Source organism: Salarias fasciatus, chromosome 22, assembly GCF_902148845.1.
Source record: "Salarias fasciatus chromosome 22, fSalaFa1.1, whole genome shotgun sequence".
Classification (NCBI taxonomy): Eukaryota; Metazoa; Chordata; class Actinopteri; order Blenniiformes; family Blenniidae; genus Salarias; species Salarias fasciatus.
In genome coordinates, this window is record NC_043765.1 from 20,269,786 (window position 1) to 20,286,869 (window position 17,084).

General features: G+C 43.5%; 1 protein-coding gene across 1 annotated transcript; it reads right to left on the bottom strand.

Moving 5' to 3' along the window:
• Nucleotides 1-459: 459 nt before the first annotated feature.
• On the bottom strand, nt 460-7,679 carry LOC115409767 (transcriptional repressor scratch 1-like). Its single transcript, XM_030121043.1, has 2 exons — nt 7,228-7,679; nt 460-1,304 (listed from the first exon to the last, which is right to left on the bottom strand). The coding sequence occupies exons 1-2, from the start codon at nt 7,349-7,351 to the stop codon at nt 529-531; spliced, it is 900 nt and encodes a 299-aa protein (XP_029976903.1). The 5' UTR covers nt 7,352-7,679; the 3' UTR covers nt 460-528.
• Nucleotides 7,680-17,084: the final 9,405 nt, after the last annotated feature.

Genomic DNA, 17,084 nt, shown 5'->3' on the forward strand with positions numbered 1-17,084 from the left:
AGCTGATGATGTGATTCATGCTTTAAACTCTGTGAAACGTCTGTCAGAAAAAAGACAGAGGGATCGAAGAGGAGTTGTGCTTCAGTGTCGTTTCCTCACCCGTCGGAAACAAAGGAAACAGAGTGAGGAGGATAGATATGGACATAAATAGATCTAGGTATCTTCAAAAGTGATTAGCTAGATGTGCTGTGCTTTATTTATCTTCACAGATTTAAAAGAAAGAAGAAGAAAAAAAAAACAAAAAGCTGCCTCGGTTGGGGGACGTATTGTATCGAAGCAGGTGACAATCTAAATCAGGCTTCCGGAAACTTTCCACTCCACTTTCAGACGAGACACCAGGAGAGATTGGAGGGTTCAAGCTATTTTTGTCATATACCTCATGTTTCTTGCTGGAAAAAAAAAAAAAAAAAAAAAAACACTTTATTTTTCCTTGGAGAACTCAGGTTGTTCTGTTGTGGAAAAGCAAGAGAAGTGGAGGGCGAGGCAGGAACGCTCTACGGTGAACAGATCATAAACCCCGCGAATCCGTCACTCCCCCAGCGAGCTCAGAGGGGAGAACGCCCCCTTGAAGCACGCCGACTCGTAGTGCTTGTTCAGGTAGCTCTTGAGCGCGAACGTCTTGTTGCATCGTTTGCACTTGTAGTGCTTGAAGGCCGAGTGCGTCTGCATGTGCGCGCGCAGGTTGGAGCGGTCGGCGAACGCCTTCCCGCAGTGCGCGCACCCGAACGGCTTCTCGCCCGTGTGCGAGCGCATGTGGCCCTGCAGCAGCCACGGCCGGCTGAACGCCTTGCCGCACACGTCGCACTTGTGCTTGAGGTCGTGGGTCAGCAGGTGCATGGCCATGGCGGGCATGGAGACGTAGACCTTCCCGCAGGTGGGGCACTTCTTGGCCATCTTGCTGTCGATGCTGCGGTGCGTCTGCTTGTGCCGGCTCAGGTTGGACGACGTGGCGTAGGTCTTGCCGCACTCGCTGCAGGTGTGCCGCTGGGCGGCGCCCCGCGGGTTCTCCGCCGTCCTCCTCCTCGACCGTCCGTCCATGATGAAAAACGCGTCCACCGCGTAGCCCTCGCTGACGGCCGCGTCGCCGTTGATGTACCCGCCGGCCGACGACGACACCTCGGACCGGGGGCTGTCCGGCTGGTCCGAGTCGCCGTGGATGTCGCCATGGATACCCGAGTAGGCGTTGTCAATGTGGCCATAGATGATGGACGAGTGACTCGGGGAGGGTACTTTGGAGATGACTGACGAGTCGCTCCCCACCACGTCGTCGTAAGGATTCGGACTGAGATAATCGCTGACGTAGCCTGAAGGGACAGAGGAAGAGGTTAGTCATCACTGCAGGGGCATCTGATCGGAAATTAGAAGCTGATTGGTTTGAAAATCTTTACAGCGATGTCACACGAGCTGCTCAAAAGTGATGGGGAGGTGAAATGGAGAGTGAACCACTCAAAAGGATTCATCCTGTCTGTCCTTTGACACTTGAGCACTGCCAGACCTCTCCATAACCAAAACCCAAAGACGCTCTGCAGCTGCTCTTTTCATAGATTCGCTTATTCAGAATCTTAGGGAGCCTCCAAAAAAATCCTGAAAACTGTTTAATCTCACTTTCATCATACAAGATGGCCACATTTATGAAACCGAGTCGTCATCTGTGAAAACCGGACACGTCCTTCCAGGCCTGCCATCTCTACTGAAGCTGAAAGTCAGAACTCAGCTTGAGTCAGCATGCCTTAGATCAGGTGGATTTAGTTGAATGTTCCTCTGCTTAAATGAACTTGACATCTCACATGCCCACATGTCTTGGCTTCAATTGATAATACAATAAATCAAAAACATCCATCAACGGTATAGGTGTGCATATGAATCCATATGTTTCATTCATGCATAAGAAAATATTTCCCACAAACCATAAAACAGCAGATCATGACTGACAGACGTACAACGTACACAATTATCAAGTCCCATCAGTTTCCTGATTTGACACTGAAATGCCTCCCTGACTTTGTCTTCTTTCCCCATTCAAACTTTTTGAGACATAACTACTTCGATGTCGAAGGAGAAATTTTGATTGCACTCATTTTGCTTTTCATCAGGCGGCCGACCTGCGAGCCGCAGCCACGGAAAAGGTGCAAGCAGTTGATCATGTCGCTCAGGTTTGTAATCAGGTCTATAATCTCCTCATGCTTTCAAATTCAGCTACATGTCTTGTTTTCTTACTCCCAGACTGCACACAGTGAGGTTCTAGAAGGAACTGGTAAATATTGTTTATGTATAGAGAAATATGAACGATTTGCACCATATGTTCTTTTAAATTGCACGATATTAAAGTTACTGCAAACCGTCTGCATCCATCATCGAGGAAAACCTGAGTGATTAGAAAGTCTTGTGATCTATAAGTGCCGCAGACGTGCATCGGATTAATATCTTTGGCATGTAAGTCATGACGCTCTGGAACGTGAGAGCTGTGTCCACCGACGGCAAAGCGTCTGAGGTGGTCTCGTATAAAAAAACAGCCCACAAATCAAAATTCATTCATTTATAAAAGGAGCTTTTTCACATTTACATCCTCTGGTTTGCAACTATCAACTGGATCACCGTCAAGCATATGTGACATGACTTCACTGATTTATTTTATTTTATCATTTTAATTAAAATATAAATAATTCAAGAGAAATCACAAGTCTTATCTGGAAAAAAGAGGCCTCACACTGAGAGACATCTTTCAACACAAATAGCTTTGGAGGTAATATGAAGTGGAAAAGGGAAAAGGGAGGAGTAGAGGGATTTATAACTGTAGTAAAATGTTTTTGCCGGCAAAAAGGAGACACTCTCCCCTCGGTGGGAAAGCTTTATTTTTCATGTGAGGGTTCAGTGAGCACACTTACTCCTCATGAGCTGCACCTTTCCTGACAGGTCTGCAGCTGCACACAGTCACACCTCGGAGCTGTCAAAACTTCAGCGCTCGTACACACAGCGTCTCTATTACAGCAGCCGGGGGGGCGAGCGCGGCGTTCAATGGCCGACCTGACATGACGGTCTCTCTCTCTCTCTCTCTCTCATGAGCTTAACAGTAAAAATTCAATTACCTGAGAATCACAGATTCCTCTGCAAACCGCTTTTCTGTGAAATCCCGGTCTGTTATGATGCCAATTGCTTCATTATTTTCTATTATTGGCGGCTGCAGTCAACAGGCTGAACTCCTAACAGACACAAAAAGAGAGACCGGTGGCTAATAACCCACGGCCACGGCTCGTGTGGACCCATGCCGATCAATAGCTCTCCATTTCAATTAGCACTCCGCGAGCATTAAGACACAGACAGCAGAGGAGATACTATTGCTGGTAATATAATTTCATGATGCAGTTCTGAGAAAAGCTCAGATGTTGGTCGATACTTGTGATGAGAACAAGAGATGGGCGGCAGAGAGCCTGCGAGGTGAAAAGAGAGAAAGACGGAAAGACAGACAGAAAGAGGAAGACGGGGGTAATTGCGTTTAATGTGATGATGGCGGTTAGGTGGTCACACAGTGCCGTGCACAGCCACTGCGTTAATTTGATGTTTTGAATTTGATTAAGACGGAGTGATAGGGGAAGAAAATGAAGGAGAGAGCAACAGTGAGAGAGAGGGCGAGGGTTTGGAAAGAGTGTTATTGAGTGGAGAGAGGGAAAAATCATGAATCATGAATATTCAATCATTGCACTCTGGAACAAAAATACTGTGTGTGTGCGTATGTGTGTATGTGTGTGAGTGTGTGTGTGTCTTGTTTTATAGAGCATGAATAAACTTTTGAAGCCTTACCAAGTGTTCATTTTTAACCTTTATTTAACCATATAAGCTGCAGTCTGGGGAACATGGCAGTACAGATAAATCACCAACATCTGGTTCCCTCTCTCCTCCAGAATATGTGGTCCAGTTGTATTGAAATGATGAAAAATGGCAGATTTTATCAGAATATTTTAACATAAGTCAAATTTTGGTTCAGAAAATAGCACTTTTGCATTCAGTGCTGGACTTTGTTGGGCTATCTTTGTGGAATTTGCATATTCTACCTGTGGATGCATGGCTTTTCTCCAAGTACTCTGTCGGAATATGTGATATAATCAGTTTTGACACTGATGTGCACCAATCAGAAACCTGTGCGACCTTCAACACTGAAAGTCTCACTTTTATCAGATACATACATGTTGTGGAAAATCATGTGTCTTCCTGATGGTTCTGCTAAAGTGAAGAACTGGGTCACCAATTAAATGAGCCCCATCACTGGGGCCACTACGATCTGATTAGAAATCTGCACTGTAATATTACAGCGAGACTCCAGTGCGGCTGTGTGTCATGAACAGACCGACTGGGACGAGAGACGGACTCTCGGTGAAACTGTCTCGAGTAAAGTAACACACCCATCATCCCTCTCTCTCTCTCTCTCTCTACTGTTCAGTGCATGTCACTTCTCCTCTCCTCTGCCTGTATCTGTTTGCCATGCTGTGAAGGAAGTAAGTACAGAAATAACACCTAGTTTGCTCTCTGTTTGAGGATGTACATTTGCAGGTGTAAACACACCTGAGCTGTGCTGCTCTTTCTTTGATCCCTGCCAATTAAACATGACCATTTTCCGCCATCCTTCTTTTTATAGAAACTGCTGTGTCAGTTGCTGTGCGTCTCAGCCTCGGCATGCTGTCTCTATTTGTTTGTCTTTGTCTCTCTCTGTCTCCGTCTGCGTCTTGCAGTGTCAAGTCTGTATTCATTTCAAAGTACTTTAGCTGCATTAGAGCTGATAGCTGTTCTAAATGCTTATTAAAGATTAAATACCAGACCAGCGTCATCCTCCTTTTATGTGTCTTTGAAATACGGAGAATTAGAAAGGGAAACAGAGAAAGGCGGCGAGAGACGGAGAGGGAGGGAGAGAGGGAGAAAAGCTGCGAGCTACAATTTAATTTTTGATCCAAACCAGCAGTAACTGACGCACACTTGTGTGCTTTGGACACTTGTAGGTCACTGACTTCCTGTGTGTGTGTGTGTGTGTGTGTGTGTGTGTGTGTGTGTGTGTGTGTGTGTGTGTGTGATTGCACTGCTGTGCACTCAGCTGTGCAGGCTGCCTGGGAAATGTGCCGAGTTGACAGAAACACAACTGTGTGTGTGTGTGTGTGTGTGTGTGTGTGTGTGTGCGTGTGTGTGTGCAACAAGCTTCACCAGCTTCAGTCAAACTCCTGTTATATTTATAACGAGGGATCGCTGCTGCCTCAGTCTTTACATGCTGCTGCTGCTGCTGCTGCTGCATGTTCCTCTGTTCAGATCTGTAACCTGAACGCCGGGGATCTCTTCATCTTACATTCGACCTTGGCACAATGTGAGAACCACGCTGCACTCACGCTATTGTGTTGTTGCAGTACAGCGGCAGGGAGTTGTTGTTTCACCTCTTTAAAACCTGTTTCAATCTTCTCCTGTCCACTAGGGGGCAGAAAAAAGTGGACAGATGCAAAACTCTCAAATTCGCCTGTGATGCTGTGATGCTGTAATAGCTAACACTTTAGGACTCAGATATATGATAAACGATATGTACAGTTTGGCGATGTTTGTTCGAACTTGTTAATAACTTGAACTCACTGTAATCTGAGCTCTGGACAAAATCTGGAACTGTGACACCAACACAGACGCGAATCAAAACAAAGAGCTAGAGAGGGTTAAGGGGCATCAAAACTCACAAAGTTGGCTAGTTTTCTTGACTTCAAGCACGCCCCAATTAAATATTAATAACATCTTTCTGTCTTGTTTTAATATATTACACTGACACACAATTGTAAAAATAGCTTGTTAAATTCTTGGAAATTTCAGTTGGAGAAAACAAACATGCCTCAAGTTTTGGTCTCCCAAACTGCTGAGCTTCAATCCAACGGAATTACTTGAACAAAAGCAGTTACTTCTGTAAAAGAATCATTGGTTTATTGACTTCAATATGTATGAAATGTCACAACATAAAAAAAACTGTAAACAGCTTTCCAGGACCAAATATGAATCTGCCATCTGCTGTTCGGGCAAAGGTTCCATCAATATTCTCTGCGTTTCCACATATGTCTGACAAAAATATTGCACATTCTCATTGACTTTGTATTGTATTTCGCCTGTGTATGCGGGATTATACGGTGCGTGGGAACCTTTCACAGTCAATGTGGCTGCATGGGCAAGACAGTGGAAATCTTGGAAAGAGACTCACAGGTGCTGGCAAGGAAACTGATTTGAATAATATAATTGGCTACAGAACGAAAGTGAATCCCTATGTGCGTGCGTGCGTGTGTGTGCATGTGTGTGTGTGTGTGTGTGTGTGTGTGTGTGTTCTCTGGTGACATACTGCATTAATATAATCATTTACAAAGTATTTGTGCAAGGATCTCCAGTTCTTTGCACCCTGTTGCTCCTCAGCTGTCCATATTCCACATTCGTGAAATAGTTTTTCGGGATTTAACATGGTAAAGTCAGCAAGTATGACTAACAGAAAGTTCCATTTATAAAGGATGTAAACTAAATAGAGCGGTAGTTTTGCATAAACACAAACCAGATAATTCACTCTGCATACTTCAAACTGAAGTTTTACAGGAGAATTTTAAAAGCAATGGATATGTATGCCTTGCATTTTATAAGTGCTGTTAATGTTGGCACAGAAAAAAGAAAGTGAAATGCAAATCGAGTCCACATGAATCCATCTGGAATGTAGACCCTGCTTGGTTTGCAGATGACAGTGTCCTCTACAAGCAGGAAATCTCACATTTTCTCATACAGTTGGCTTCTCAATCATCAATAATTGACCTTCATGAAGTGCCTCAAAGAAAGACCCCTCCTGCTCTGCCTTGACATTGAGTTGACAGTGCTAAAGGTTAATATGCATCATACAGTCACTCCATCATATCACTTTAAGGGAAAAAAAATGCACCCCCAATGGCCTCTTGGCCTCCAGCATGAGAAGTTCTCCATAAAGTGTGGAATCTCTCACCTACTCCCAGTGCATTCAGAATGCAGTTTTACAGGGAAAAAAATGAGATTTCAGTCAACAGAATTTCAATGCATACAAACAGATTCTGAGGTTATGACCGGAGTTTGACCCTGTAATAACATTTATTTCTCCTTCTCAGTCATGACTAATGCTTCTGAGGTGTGTGTGTGTGTGTGTGTGTGTGTGTGTGTGTGTGTGTGTGTGTGTGTGTGTGTGTGTGTGTGTGTGTGTGTGTGAACACTAACCTTTATCAGGATGGTGGAACCGCAGACTGAGCTCCTCTCGTCGGCTGTGACCATACGAGCTCTCCAGCTCAGCGGCCGAAAAATCGTCCAGTTTGACTTTCTTCACTAAGAAGGAGCGAGGCATGGCGGGACAGCTGCTGCACGCTCACACGATGAACACGCGCACTCTTTTTTCCCTTCTCTAACTCACAAACCGAAGGAGCGAACAACCCGGTCGGCTGATTTCTACCATGCAATCTCGGTCACTGAAGACGCGTTTGCCTCTTCCCATCAAACATCCCCGGAGACATGGCTACTGAACACAAAACAAACCTAACTGTGGAATCCATGCGTGTCTACGGTCGGTCAGATACGAGCTGTTTGGACGCGTGGTTTTAGGATCTTGGAGTGGAAACTGCGCGATTTCATCCCGCCAGTGGAAGACCTGTGGAGTTTTAAAAGGGTAACAAAAATAAATAAATAAAAATAAAATTAAAAAAAAGACTAAAAATAGAATAGTGACTCTGTGACTACTCCATTGGTGAGTGAAAAAAAAAAAAAAACCCGTCCAAAAGCGGAGTTTGTCCGGCTGAGGAGCGCTGGGTTTCAGCACCGGACAGCTCCTCTCAGCCGCCGCCGTCCAGGGAGAAGAGAGAGAGGATGCCCACAGATGTTTCTGTGAAGGTGTCCGGCAAAAACAAAAAAAAAAAAAAAAAATTAAATAAGTATAAAACGTGTGGCTGTGACGGTGGGAGAGAGTCGGTGGGTTTTTTAAAGGGTTTTTGTTCAAGAGAAAGCGCGGAGTCCACGAAACGAGTCCAGAATCTTCAGCGGGGCTTTCAAACTGAACGACACGTCCTCCGCGCGCCTCCGGAATAATGCTGAAAATGTTCCAAACTGCAGGTGGAGACGTTCCTCTCTCTCTCCCTGTCTCTCCCTCTCTCTCTCTCTTTCTCTCCTCTCCGCTGCTTGTGCGGAGCTGCGGCTCTCTGTGTTGCACGAGATCAGCTGTTGCAGCTTTATAGGCAGAGAGAGAGAGAGAGAGAGAGAGAGAGAGAGAGAGAGAGAGAGATGGAATAGGGAGAGGGAGAGGGAGGGGGGGGAGAGGGGGGAGCTTAATTTTATTCATCAAAAGAAAAAAAAAAAGAGCATCTTGTCTTGTGGGACCAGCCGCGGAGCGCCAGGATGGCCGCGGAGGTTTTTAATCAGGCTGTTTAAAGTGCTCGCTCACGCAGATTTTCATGACAGTAAAGTTAAAGGTACAAGAGTGGCTTTTAACAACTCCGTGACCCGGCTGACTGCAATTATGAATCGGATCAAGTTTAAGGACAATGTTTGTGAAGTTTAAATATCTGGGGGCAATATCCACATTCACCTCTCAGTTTTTTTAATTATCATTATTATAAAAGCTCAGCTAAGTTTTTTGTTTAAATCCAGTCCTCCGAAGACTTGACAGTGTCTTCATTTTGATAAATACATTCATTACTTCTTTAAAATAACAGTAATATTATAGTAATATAAGGAAAACAGGAACAAAAACTAATCATGAACATGTATAAAATGACACTTTCATATTTATTTTGTTTGGTAAATATATTGATATGAATTTGTACTGACTAGCGTCCATCAACAAATAGGAGTCCTATCTCCTCTTCATCCATGGCATCATCATCATCGTCATGGTCCCCATCATCACATGTAACTGCTGTTTTTAGAGTAATCAGCGCACATATATGACATTGAACAATCACACAGCTACTGAACTGGTTAAGTATTGAGTGAGTGCACCCTGCCTTTCATTCAGTATTATCTGGGTTCCATCAGCTTGCTTGCTTGGAATGAGGTATTGACTAAAGTATGGTAATATTTATTCAAAAGTACTTATTCTATGCAATGAGACAGACTTGCATTCAAATAATTTTGACAGTTTCCTTAATGCAGAAAATAATTCTTTTTTTCTCTTCTTCTCTGTATTCTTCTTCCATAAGCATTAATTCTAATACTGCAGTCATGCAAGTCTCGTTTTAAGTAAGTTTCCCACCAGATTTGCAGTGTTTTTGGGGACTGAAAACCATCAAACCAACCGATGAAATCCCACTTCTCGTGGCACCGAGCACAGGTCAACGCTTTTACACTGTCGTCCGCCAATCAAGCTCCTTTTATGCAAATCGCTGCTCCTCCTGGGCCAATCAGATCCCTTGTGCATAAAGAAGCGCTCAGCAGTACCCAATGAGTTTGGTAAGTGTGAGTGATGTGAAGGTGTTCCTTTTTTCCTGAATGGCCTCTCACACACGCAGGGATGCAGGAGGAGGTTGTGTCAGGCCTCGGTGGGACTCTGCTCCTTCATCTGTGCCCGTGTCAGAGGATAAGGACACAGGGTGCAGAGCCACGGAGCGCTGTCTTGGTGTTTACACACTCGTAGTCATAACAGATTTCTCCCTCTAGTCAGCAGACAGCCACAGACACACACACACACACACACACACACACACACACACACACACACTCACGCGAAGCCCTCCCCCATTCACACACACTCAGACTAGCAGGATGGATGATGGTGTGTGATGTAATTCGGTGACGTGTACATTTATGTAAGTTCTGTGGAGTGAGGTCCTTGGAGTCAGCCTCTTTTTATAGTTCATTGATAAATGTTGGCGAGAGACAGAGCGTATATGATGAGCGAGTGTGAGTCCATACATGTAAACATATAAATCAGAGTGCAGAATACTCATCCGCCTGCCTGCCTGCCAGCCTCCGTTGGTGACTTTCCAATTCGGGTTTGTTTATGTGCTGATGCACTGTGTTAAAGAGGTTTCCTCCTCACTCTCAGGTGGATTGTATAATATTAAAGACAGGGAATACGATCGTGTTTCTAAGCAGGTGGTCTGAGCTTCAGAAAAGGCTTCAAAAGCAGAGAGGATTTCATAAGTGAAAGGAACAAATCACTTTTTTATTGGATCTCAGAATTTCATTTTGAGTTAAGAATGTCTAAGGCAGAAGTTGTTTGTATTTCAGATTTCACTCATAATCAACATATTCTGTAGAGTTATTCGGTTTCATTCACCTTGTTTGGTCAAAACACACTGATATATGAAGCGGCTGGAAACAGTAAAACATTTATCGTTTAAATTCTCACAAATACCATCGGATATCGGAAGGGTTCTGAATATGACACATTTTCTGCTGAAGAATAAACTTGTCAACTGCAGAAAAATATACATACACAGTATATTCATTGTGGGGATTGTTCGTCGTGGCTGCTCACTTCCACCTTCCAAACAAAAATAAGTCCCTGTTATCATTATTTCTTTGTTAATAGTTTTTGGGTACATTGTTTTGTCACTGCTATCATCTTATGAGGTCTGAGCCTCATTTAACTCTCATCCTTCAACGGGCCAGTCGACATATTTGGATTTCCCCCCTGTACCCTCGATTTGAAAGGAGAATAACTCGACCAAGACGCTGTTGATGGAGAGGCTGTTTGTCGTCCAGGCCGGGCCACAAATGGGAACATTCAAAACAGTAAATTTCTTACTTATTTTGCCTTTTCGGGGTGATATTACAGATGAGGCTGCAGTGTATAAAACTGTAAAAAGTCTATCTCTCTTACCCAGCAAACGACCCTGAATATGACGACTGATTACAAACAGAAAGTGACTAAAAGCTGCGTCACTGAAGACAAACACAAGCCTCTGTCTTCAGGATATTCTTTAAGTCTGGGTTAATCACAGAAAAATCTCTGCACTCAAAGACCTTTTGGGCTTTTCAGTGAGATTGTTGTGGCTTTTATTGGCTCTCTGGTAGTAAAAGTTCGGAAATACATCAAACGGAATGAATAAAATACAGTTCAAACAGAGCAGCGTGTTTTAAACACAGACCTGAAGACTTGTTGAGCATTTTAACTTTGTGTTTCCAAGGTTTTTATCTGTGTATTTATTTTTACTACACAGAGACGTCAATGTGTAAATGAAGGCAGCGCAGTTCAAAGAAAAGGCATGAAGCACACGTCTCTGTCAGAGGAAGTGAAGTGTGCTTCTGTCTTTATGTGCCGATCGATGACACACAATGCTCATTCCAGCCCGTCTGTTTCTATGATGGTGATATTGTCCACTCTTCGCTATTTTCTCCGCAAGTGCAGCGTTACTGCTGAGCTCAGCAGTGTGTGTGTGTGTGTGTGTGTGTGTGTGTGTGTGTGTGTGTGTAGGCTGTGGGGACATGTGGAGACTGGAGACTCATTAACATAATAATAGACTCGGATGCATGTAGACAGGCAGGCAGTGTACGAGCATGTGTGTGTGTGTGTGTGTGTGTTAGTCCTATCAAGAAACACAATCGGAGGGGTCCTTGTTGACTTTTCATTCCTCTGTCTTTTAAAGAGCTATTTAAATGACAGCGGTTTAAATAAAACTCCATTCAAATAGAAGGGTTTTACATATAAAGCAATATCCAGATGAAAGGGTTTGTAAACAAAAAGTGACAGAGAGAGATGCAGAGCAGGAGGGAGCAGAAGAAGAAAAAAAACAGGAGGGGGAGAAAGACAGCCAGAAAAAAAAACAAAGAGAGAGCAGAGCAGAGAGAAGTATAAAGAGGAAAACCTCTTACAGAGGACAAATGGAAGGTCAAACTGAACACAAGGAGACGAGAGAGAGAGAGAGAGAGAGAGAGAGAGAGAGAGAGAGAGAGAGAGAGAGAGAGAGAGAGAGAGAGAGAGGCTCAAAGTGTCACAGTGAGTAGATACACGTAATGGTGAATGACCCTGACTTTGATTTTAACTAGTATTAATTTGTGGTTTATCCATTGCTTCAGTAGCTATACGTAGGTTAGTGTGGATGTTTTTTTTGACACTGCAGGTAAACTGTGAGGACATAATGACGGGAAGCACTTTATGTCTGAACAGCAGCTCCTGCTGTGTGTTCAGTGGCCAGAATCTATCCAGGTGAAGTGGTGAGGGGGTCACTGAGGAACGGGATGCTTCCGATCGGAAAAGTGTCTTAACGGACCGTCCATCATGATGTTTGATGAGTTTTAGGAAGCTGCTCATAGAGTTTCTATGAGGATATGCTGTGCTTGTGTTATTGGAATATGTATGTCGCACTTGAGTGACAGATTCCTCAGTAGGAGTCTGTTTTGCTGACTTTGGATTTCAAACATGGCAACGCTTGCTGTCCCCCATTCTCATTTGGATTGCTGTACCACTGTTTGTGGTTCAGCCTCAGAAGGAAAAGTCAGAATTAGATACCAAAAAAGTCTTAGACTCTCGCACACCCTCCGCCACGTGGTAGTTCAGCTTCTTATCGCTCTGCATGGATTGATTAGAGTTACAGCCACCATATGCGCTCATGAATCGTAGTTTCTTGCTCGAGTAGGTGCAGCTGGGCCCTGCTGCCTCCTGTCAGTGAGGCTGATCGAAATTGACAGCTGCCACTTAACAGTCAAAAGCATAGATAAGGTAAAACGGCTCACAGAAACCCTTATCAGGAAGGATATAGAAATACTTTTTAATAAAAAGAAATATGGCAGTTATGCTTTTGTTTTGGAGGGCTACATTAGTGACAAAAGTTCTGTTTAAACCAAAACCTTGAGGAAGACCCCTAAAGCCGCTAAATGGTGGCTCCTTCACTGCTCCTTCACAACGGGTTAAAACCAGAGGATAAAAATGATTATTTTTTTGTTCTCTCATGTGTTTTTCTCTTCCGCTCTGCCTGGAGGAGCAGCTTCAGCTTTATCAAGCTGCGTCGCTCCCCGTTCAATAACTTTTCTCATAAGGTTCGGGAGGTGTGCTCATTGTCTCCCGTGCGGCCTGCGGTTCCCCGTCACACCCTGGTCTGCATGCAGCCGCCGACGCGTCCCCGTGTTCCTTTAGAAAAACATCCCCAAGGGAGTCCAAAGAGAAATCTGTGGGGTTACAAGATGATTAAAGGGATAAGAAAGAAAACCTTGTAGCTTTCTGCTTGTCTCAAATTTATTTTTTTTGTCCTTTTCCTCTCAAAACACTCGACAGTTTTGGCCTCTAATGATCCTTGAATGAAACAATCTGAAGATGAAAGTTTCTTTTTTCAGTTGAACTGCACAGAACTTGTGTCTCCACCAGCAGATTCTACTGGTTTCTTTTGGGGAGTTTTAAAGCCAAAGTGGTTAAAAAAATAAATAAATAAACAAAAAACCCACAAAGTAACGCAATTCAGTGTAACCCGGTGCAACAGAGGAAAGCCTCGTAAACTTAGTGGCCATGTGTCACTTCCACTGTATTTACATGAGCGTGTGTGACACGGGAAAACAAAATACTGCATGAATTTAAAAACAAAACAGCACACAGCCGGCCATAAAAACAACACAAAAGAAAAGGAGCGGATATCTCCAGTAAAGCCATCATGTCCACGTCATTAAGATACATATATGGCCCTGCGTGTGTGCTATGAATATGTATGTTGTATGTATAAGATGTGACCCTGGACATTAATATGTATTGGGCGGTAATGAGGCGAATGGACAGATCAGATGGTTCCTTTTTAACTGGTCACATGTGGCTCATTAGGATCGGGCCACACGGAGCACCTGATACCCTCAAGATGACTTATGCGCCCCAGGAATTACTTCATGTTATCATTTATTCATTTATTTGTTTTCGGGGGAGACGGGAGCGTCCGGAGAAATCTGAGAGAAGATCAGACGGGAAGTGGAAATTTCAACCAAAGCTGAGGTGATGGGCAACTTTCTGAAGCAGCGATGAGGGTCTGTGTTTATTCTGAAAGCGTGACGCTCATGTCCAGGTGGTCAGATGTTATACAGCTGCCGGTTTCTCCAAATCAGAGAAGTTCTGTTAATTTTTGTCACTTTTGTTGCATCTCAGACATTTCAGGTCCCTCAAAAATGAACACCGTGACTTTTTAAAATATGAAACGGTCTTTGTAGAGCAGATCTCATGAAAACAGGCGAAGCTATTGTATCAGGAGAGCGGAGCACAGCAGGACACATATTCAGGTCCGCGATAACTAGTCACATGTGTGTCATTACAGCAGGGTGATATAAGACAGCTGATACCCTCTGGACATGTGGCCTTATCGTTAATACCGAGCTCTGGAAGTCTCTGCTCCCTCATGGAAGAATGCAGCCATGTAAAGCAGTAAAAAATAAGAATATTTACCTCAGACGGCAAGCACTGCACATATAAATAGACTGCAACTGGAGACGTAGATGTCAGAAAATAGCACAACACAAAAAAGTGGTCATTTTTATACATTTATTTAGTAGTTCAGTGACTTTATACAGAAGACTGAAGAGGCTGATAGATAATTAGACAACTGGCTGATCCAGTAGAGATATGATGATTTTTACAGCTCCGTGGCACCTAAAAAAATGAAATGCACCCTTCACAAACTGATTTAAGTCCAACAAAACCAAACTAGTGAAGACTTCCACTGTGTTTCAGATGTAGAGCAGTGCAGGCAGACCGTCCCGTGCATTGAGCCGTCGACGTTTAGCATGACGTCCCCTGCCTGACAGATGTTTGGCAGACTGAGGCTTGTTTAGGAAAATTCATCTGTTACAGTATAAAACCATCTGCATGTAGTTCAATTATTATTACAAGAGCTTTCTGTGATGATAAAATAAAAGAGCAGCAGCCCGTTAAATTACCGTAAACCGTGTCAAACAACGGAAATCACTGAATTACTCGGATCTTATTTGAATCTGGTCTTTGCAATCTCATTTTATTCCCTCACTGTGAAGTAAATGTGTCAAAAGAAAATGCCTAATCATATCAGATATGAAATCAGTCTTGCCTCAAACATCAACCAAATCTGTTTTTTAAAGTCTTCACATTTAAAAAAAAATGTTTATCACATAAATGTGTTCGAACATACTCATACATCTGTTTGATATGGGACGAGCGCTGCGCTTCTGAATACTTCCTCATGTTTATTGTTCCGTTCAGGGAGCGAAAACTACGTTCAAACCCCCAAAACCGGTTCAGCACATGCTGACAGACAGATAGAGAGACAGATTTATGAGTCATTAAGTCAAACGCAGACGGCTTATTAACCAGTCTGTGTTCACAGCTGCTTCACACCTGATACCTCCAGTAGCCCCCAGACACCTTCGACTGCGTGTGTACGTGCATGCGTGCACACAGATTTGAGAAAAGACAATACCAAGTGCCGTTACCATTCCGTCGTGCTGCCACAACGTTAAACGCCAAAGTATTTGTTTAAGGACATCGTTAAAGGGACGACTCTGAAATATATAGTGCTGATCGCTGAGTTAATGTTTCACAACAGTTATCCAACTATTTGCACATCCATTGCTGGACAGGACACGCTGAGCAAAGCTTCAAAACTTCCACATGATGTGGGTCACTTTGGGGAATAATGAGACACTTTTAGCCTTCTTGTAACCCTGATTAAAACATCGTCAGCCTAAAGTGGCCTGCATCTAAAACAGCAACTACGGCCAGAATCGCAAATGAAATGTGAGCCTCTTTTTGGGCCAAAGTGTGGCGGCGCCCTTAGTAGTGTTTAATCTGGACACGGCCCTGAAGTGGCCCATCTGGTGAACAGTCATTCTGGCCCACGCCACCGCGGACCACTGCTCCATCAGAGCACACAGAAGGACCCGGCCCAAACCGCCGCTAGTTACAGCTGACTTGAGGCTTAGAGCTGGCAAACAGGAAGGAGCTGCCCAACTGCCCATCATTCAGCGCAGGATGTGGACCAGAAGGAGCCTCTTTTCACTGTCTAATCACACTCCAGCTTTTCAGTCACAGAAACAACTCCAGAACTGTAAGCTTAAACTGTCTCTGGCTTAGAATTATGTTGCTTTTTAAACATGAGAAGCATTTTATTGTGTGATATGTTTTCATCTCACCTTATTAGGTGTACAGTAAAAAAAGTGACACTATGCATGTTCATTTATCTGATTGTTGCACTCAAAGATAAGAAAAAAAAAAAGAGCATTAAAATTAAATACATTTTGTTCCTCCAGGCTGCTATTCCCATACTGATGATAATTCCTCGCTGCATAGAGCTTTAATTTTGCAGATCCTTTATTAGTTTATCTGATGAAATGCCGAGAATTAACTGCAATTTTATGGTCCCAATAAATGCATGTTTACTAATTAGAGCGAATGCAACCAGCAGGAGCAGCCGACACCATCTATCCTCCATGCTGTACAAACTCAAACGTCCCAAAGCGTGATTCACTCAGAAGTTAATCAGGTGTAGTTTCCATTATGGCTTCAAACTTTCAACAAACAGAAGAGGAGTGACTGAAAAGCATCTGCAATTAGCAAGATGAGAAGAAGAATCAGACAGTTTTAGTGGCTAGAGATGAGGGGAAAAAAAACTTTTCATGCAACGCTGAACACATTATCTTCAACTGTTTACAGTCCGAGCATCTATGTCTGATTTGAAGCAAAGCTGCAGATCTAATTTATGTTGAGACGTACCTGTGTCACCTATTAGTAACAGACACGTCATCTGATGCTAAACCAGCTCATTTATTATAAAAAACATCAACCTCCAAAACTAGTTATTGCAAATGTTCCAAATTTTTGTGCAACAGCTCAAAAAAGCAGTCGACATATATGGGGTTAATTGGATATAGGCACACACACACACACACACACACACACACACACACACACACACACACACACACACACACACACACCACCCAAATCCTCTTAGCTCTATAATGAAGAAAGTAGAGATGGGTAGAGGGAAAAAGAGGAGAAGAAAGCAGAACGTAGAGAAGGAGGACATGAAGGGAGAGACAGAGATGCAGGTCAAGATAAAAGGATAAACACGGGCGGGAAAAAAAAAAAAAAAAAACCAGGCAGCTCTGCTGTAATGGAGCGAACAGAGGAGCAGGAGACGCTG

What these genes read in the sequence shown, in the direction of transcription:
- LOC115409767 (XM_030121043.1), bottom strand. Translation starts at nt 7,351, where the DNA reads ATGCCTCGCTCCTTCTTAGTGAAGAAAGTCAAACTGGACGATTTTTCG. An exon ending in GTTCCACCATCCTGATAAAG is followed by an intron (nt 1,305 to 7,227) that starts GTTAGTGTTCAC and finishes CTGTCCCTTCAG; the next exon opens with GCTACGTCAGCGATTATCTC.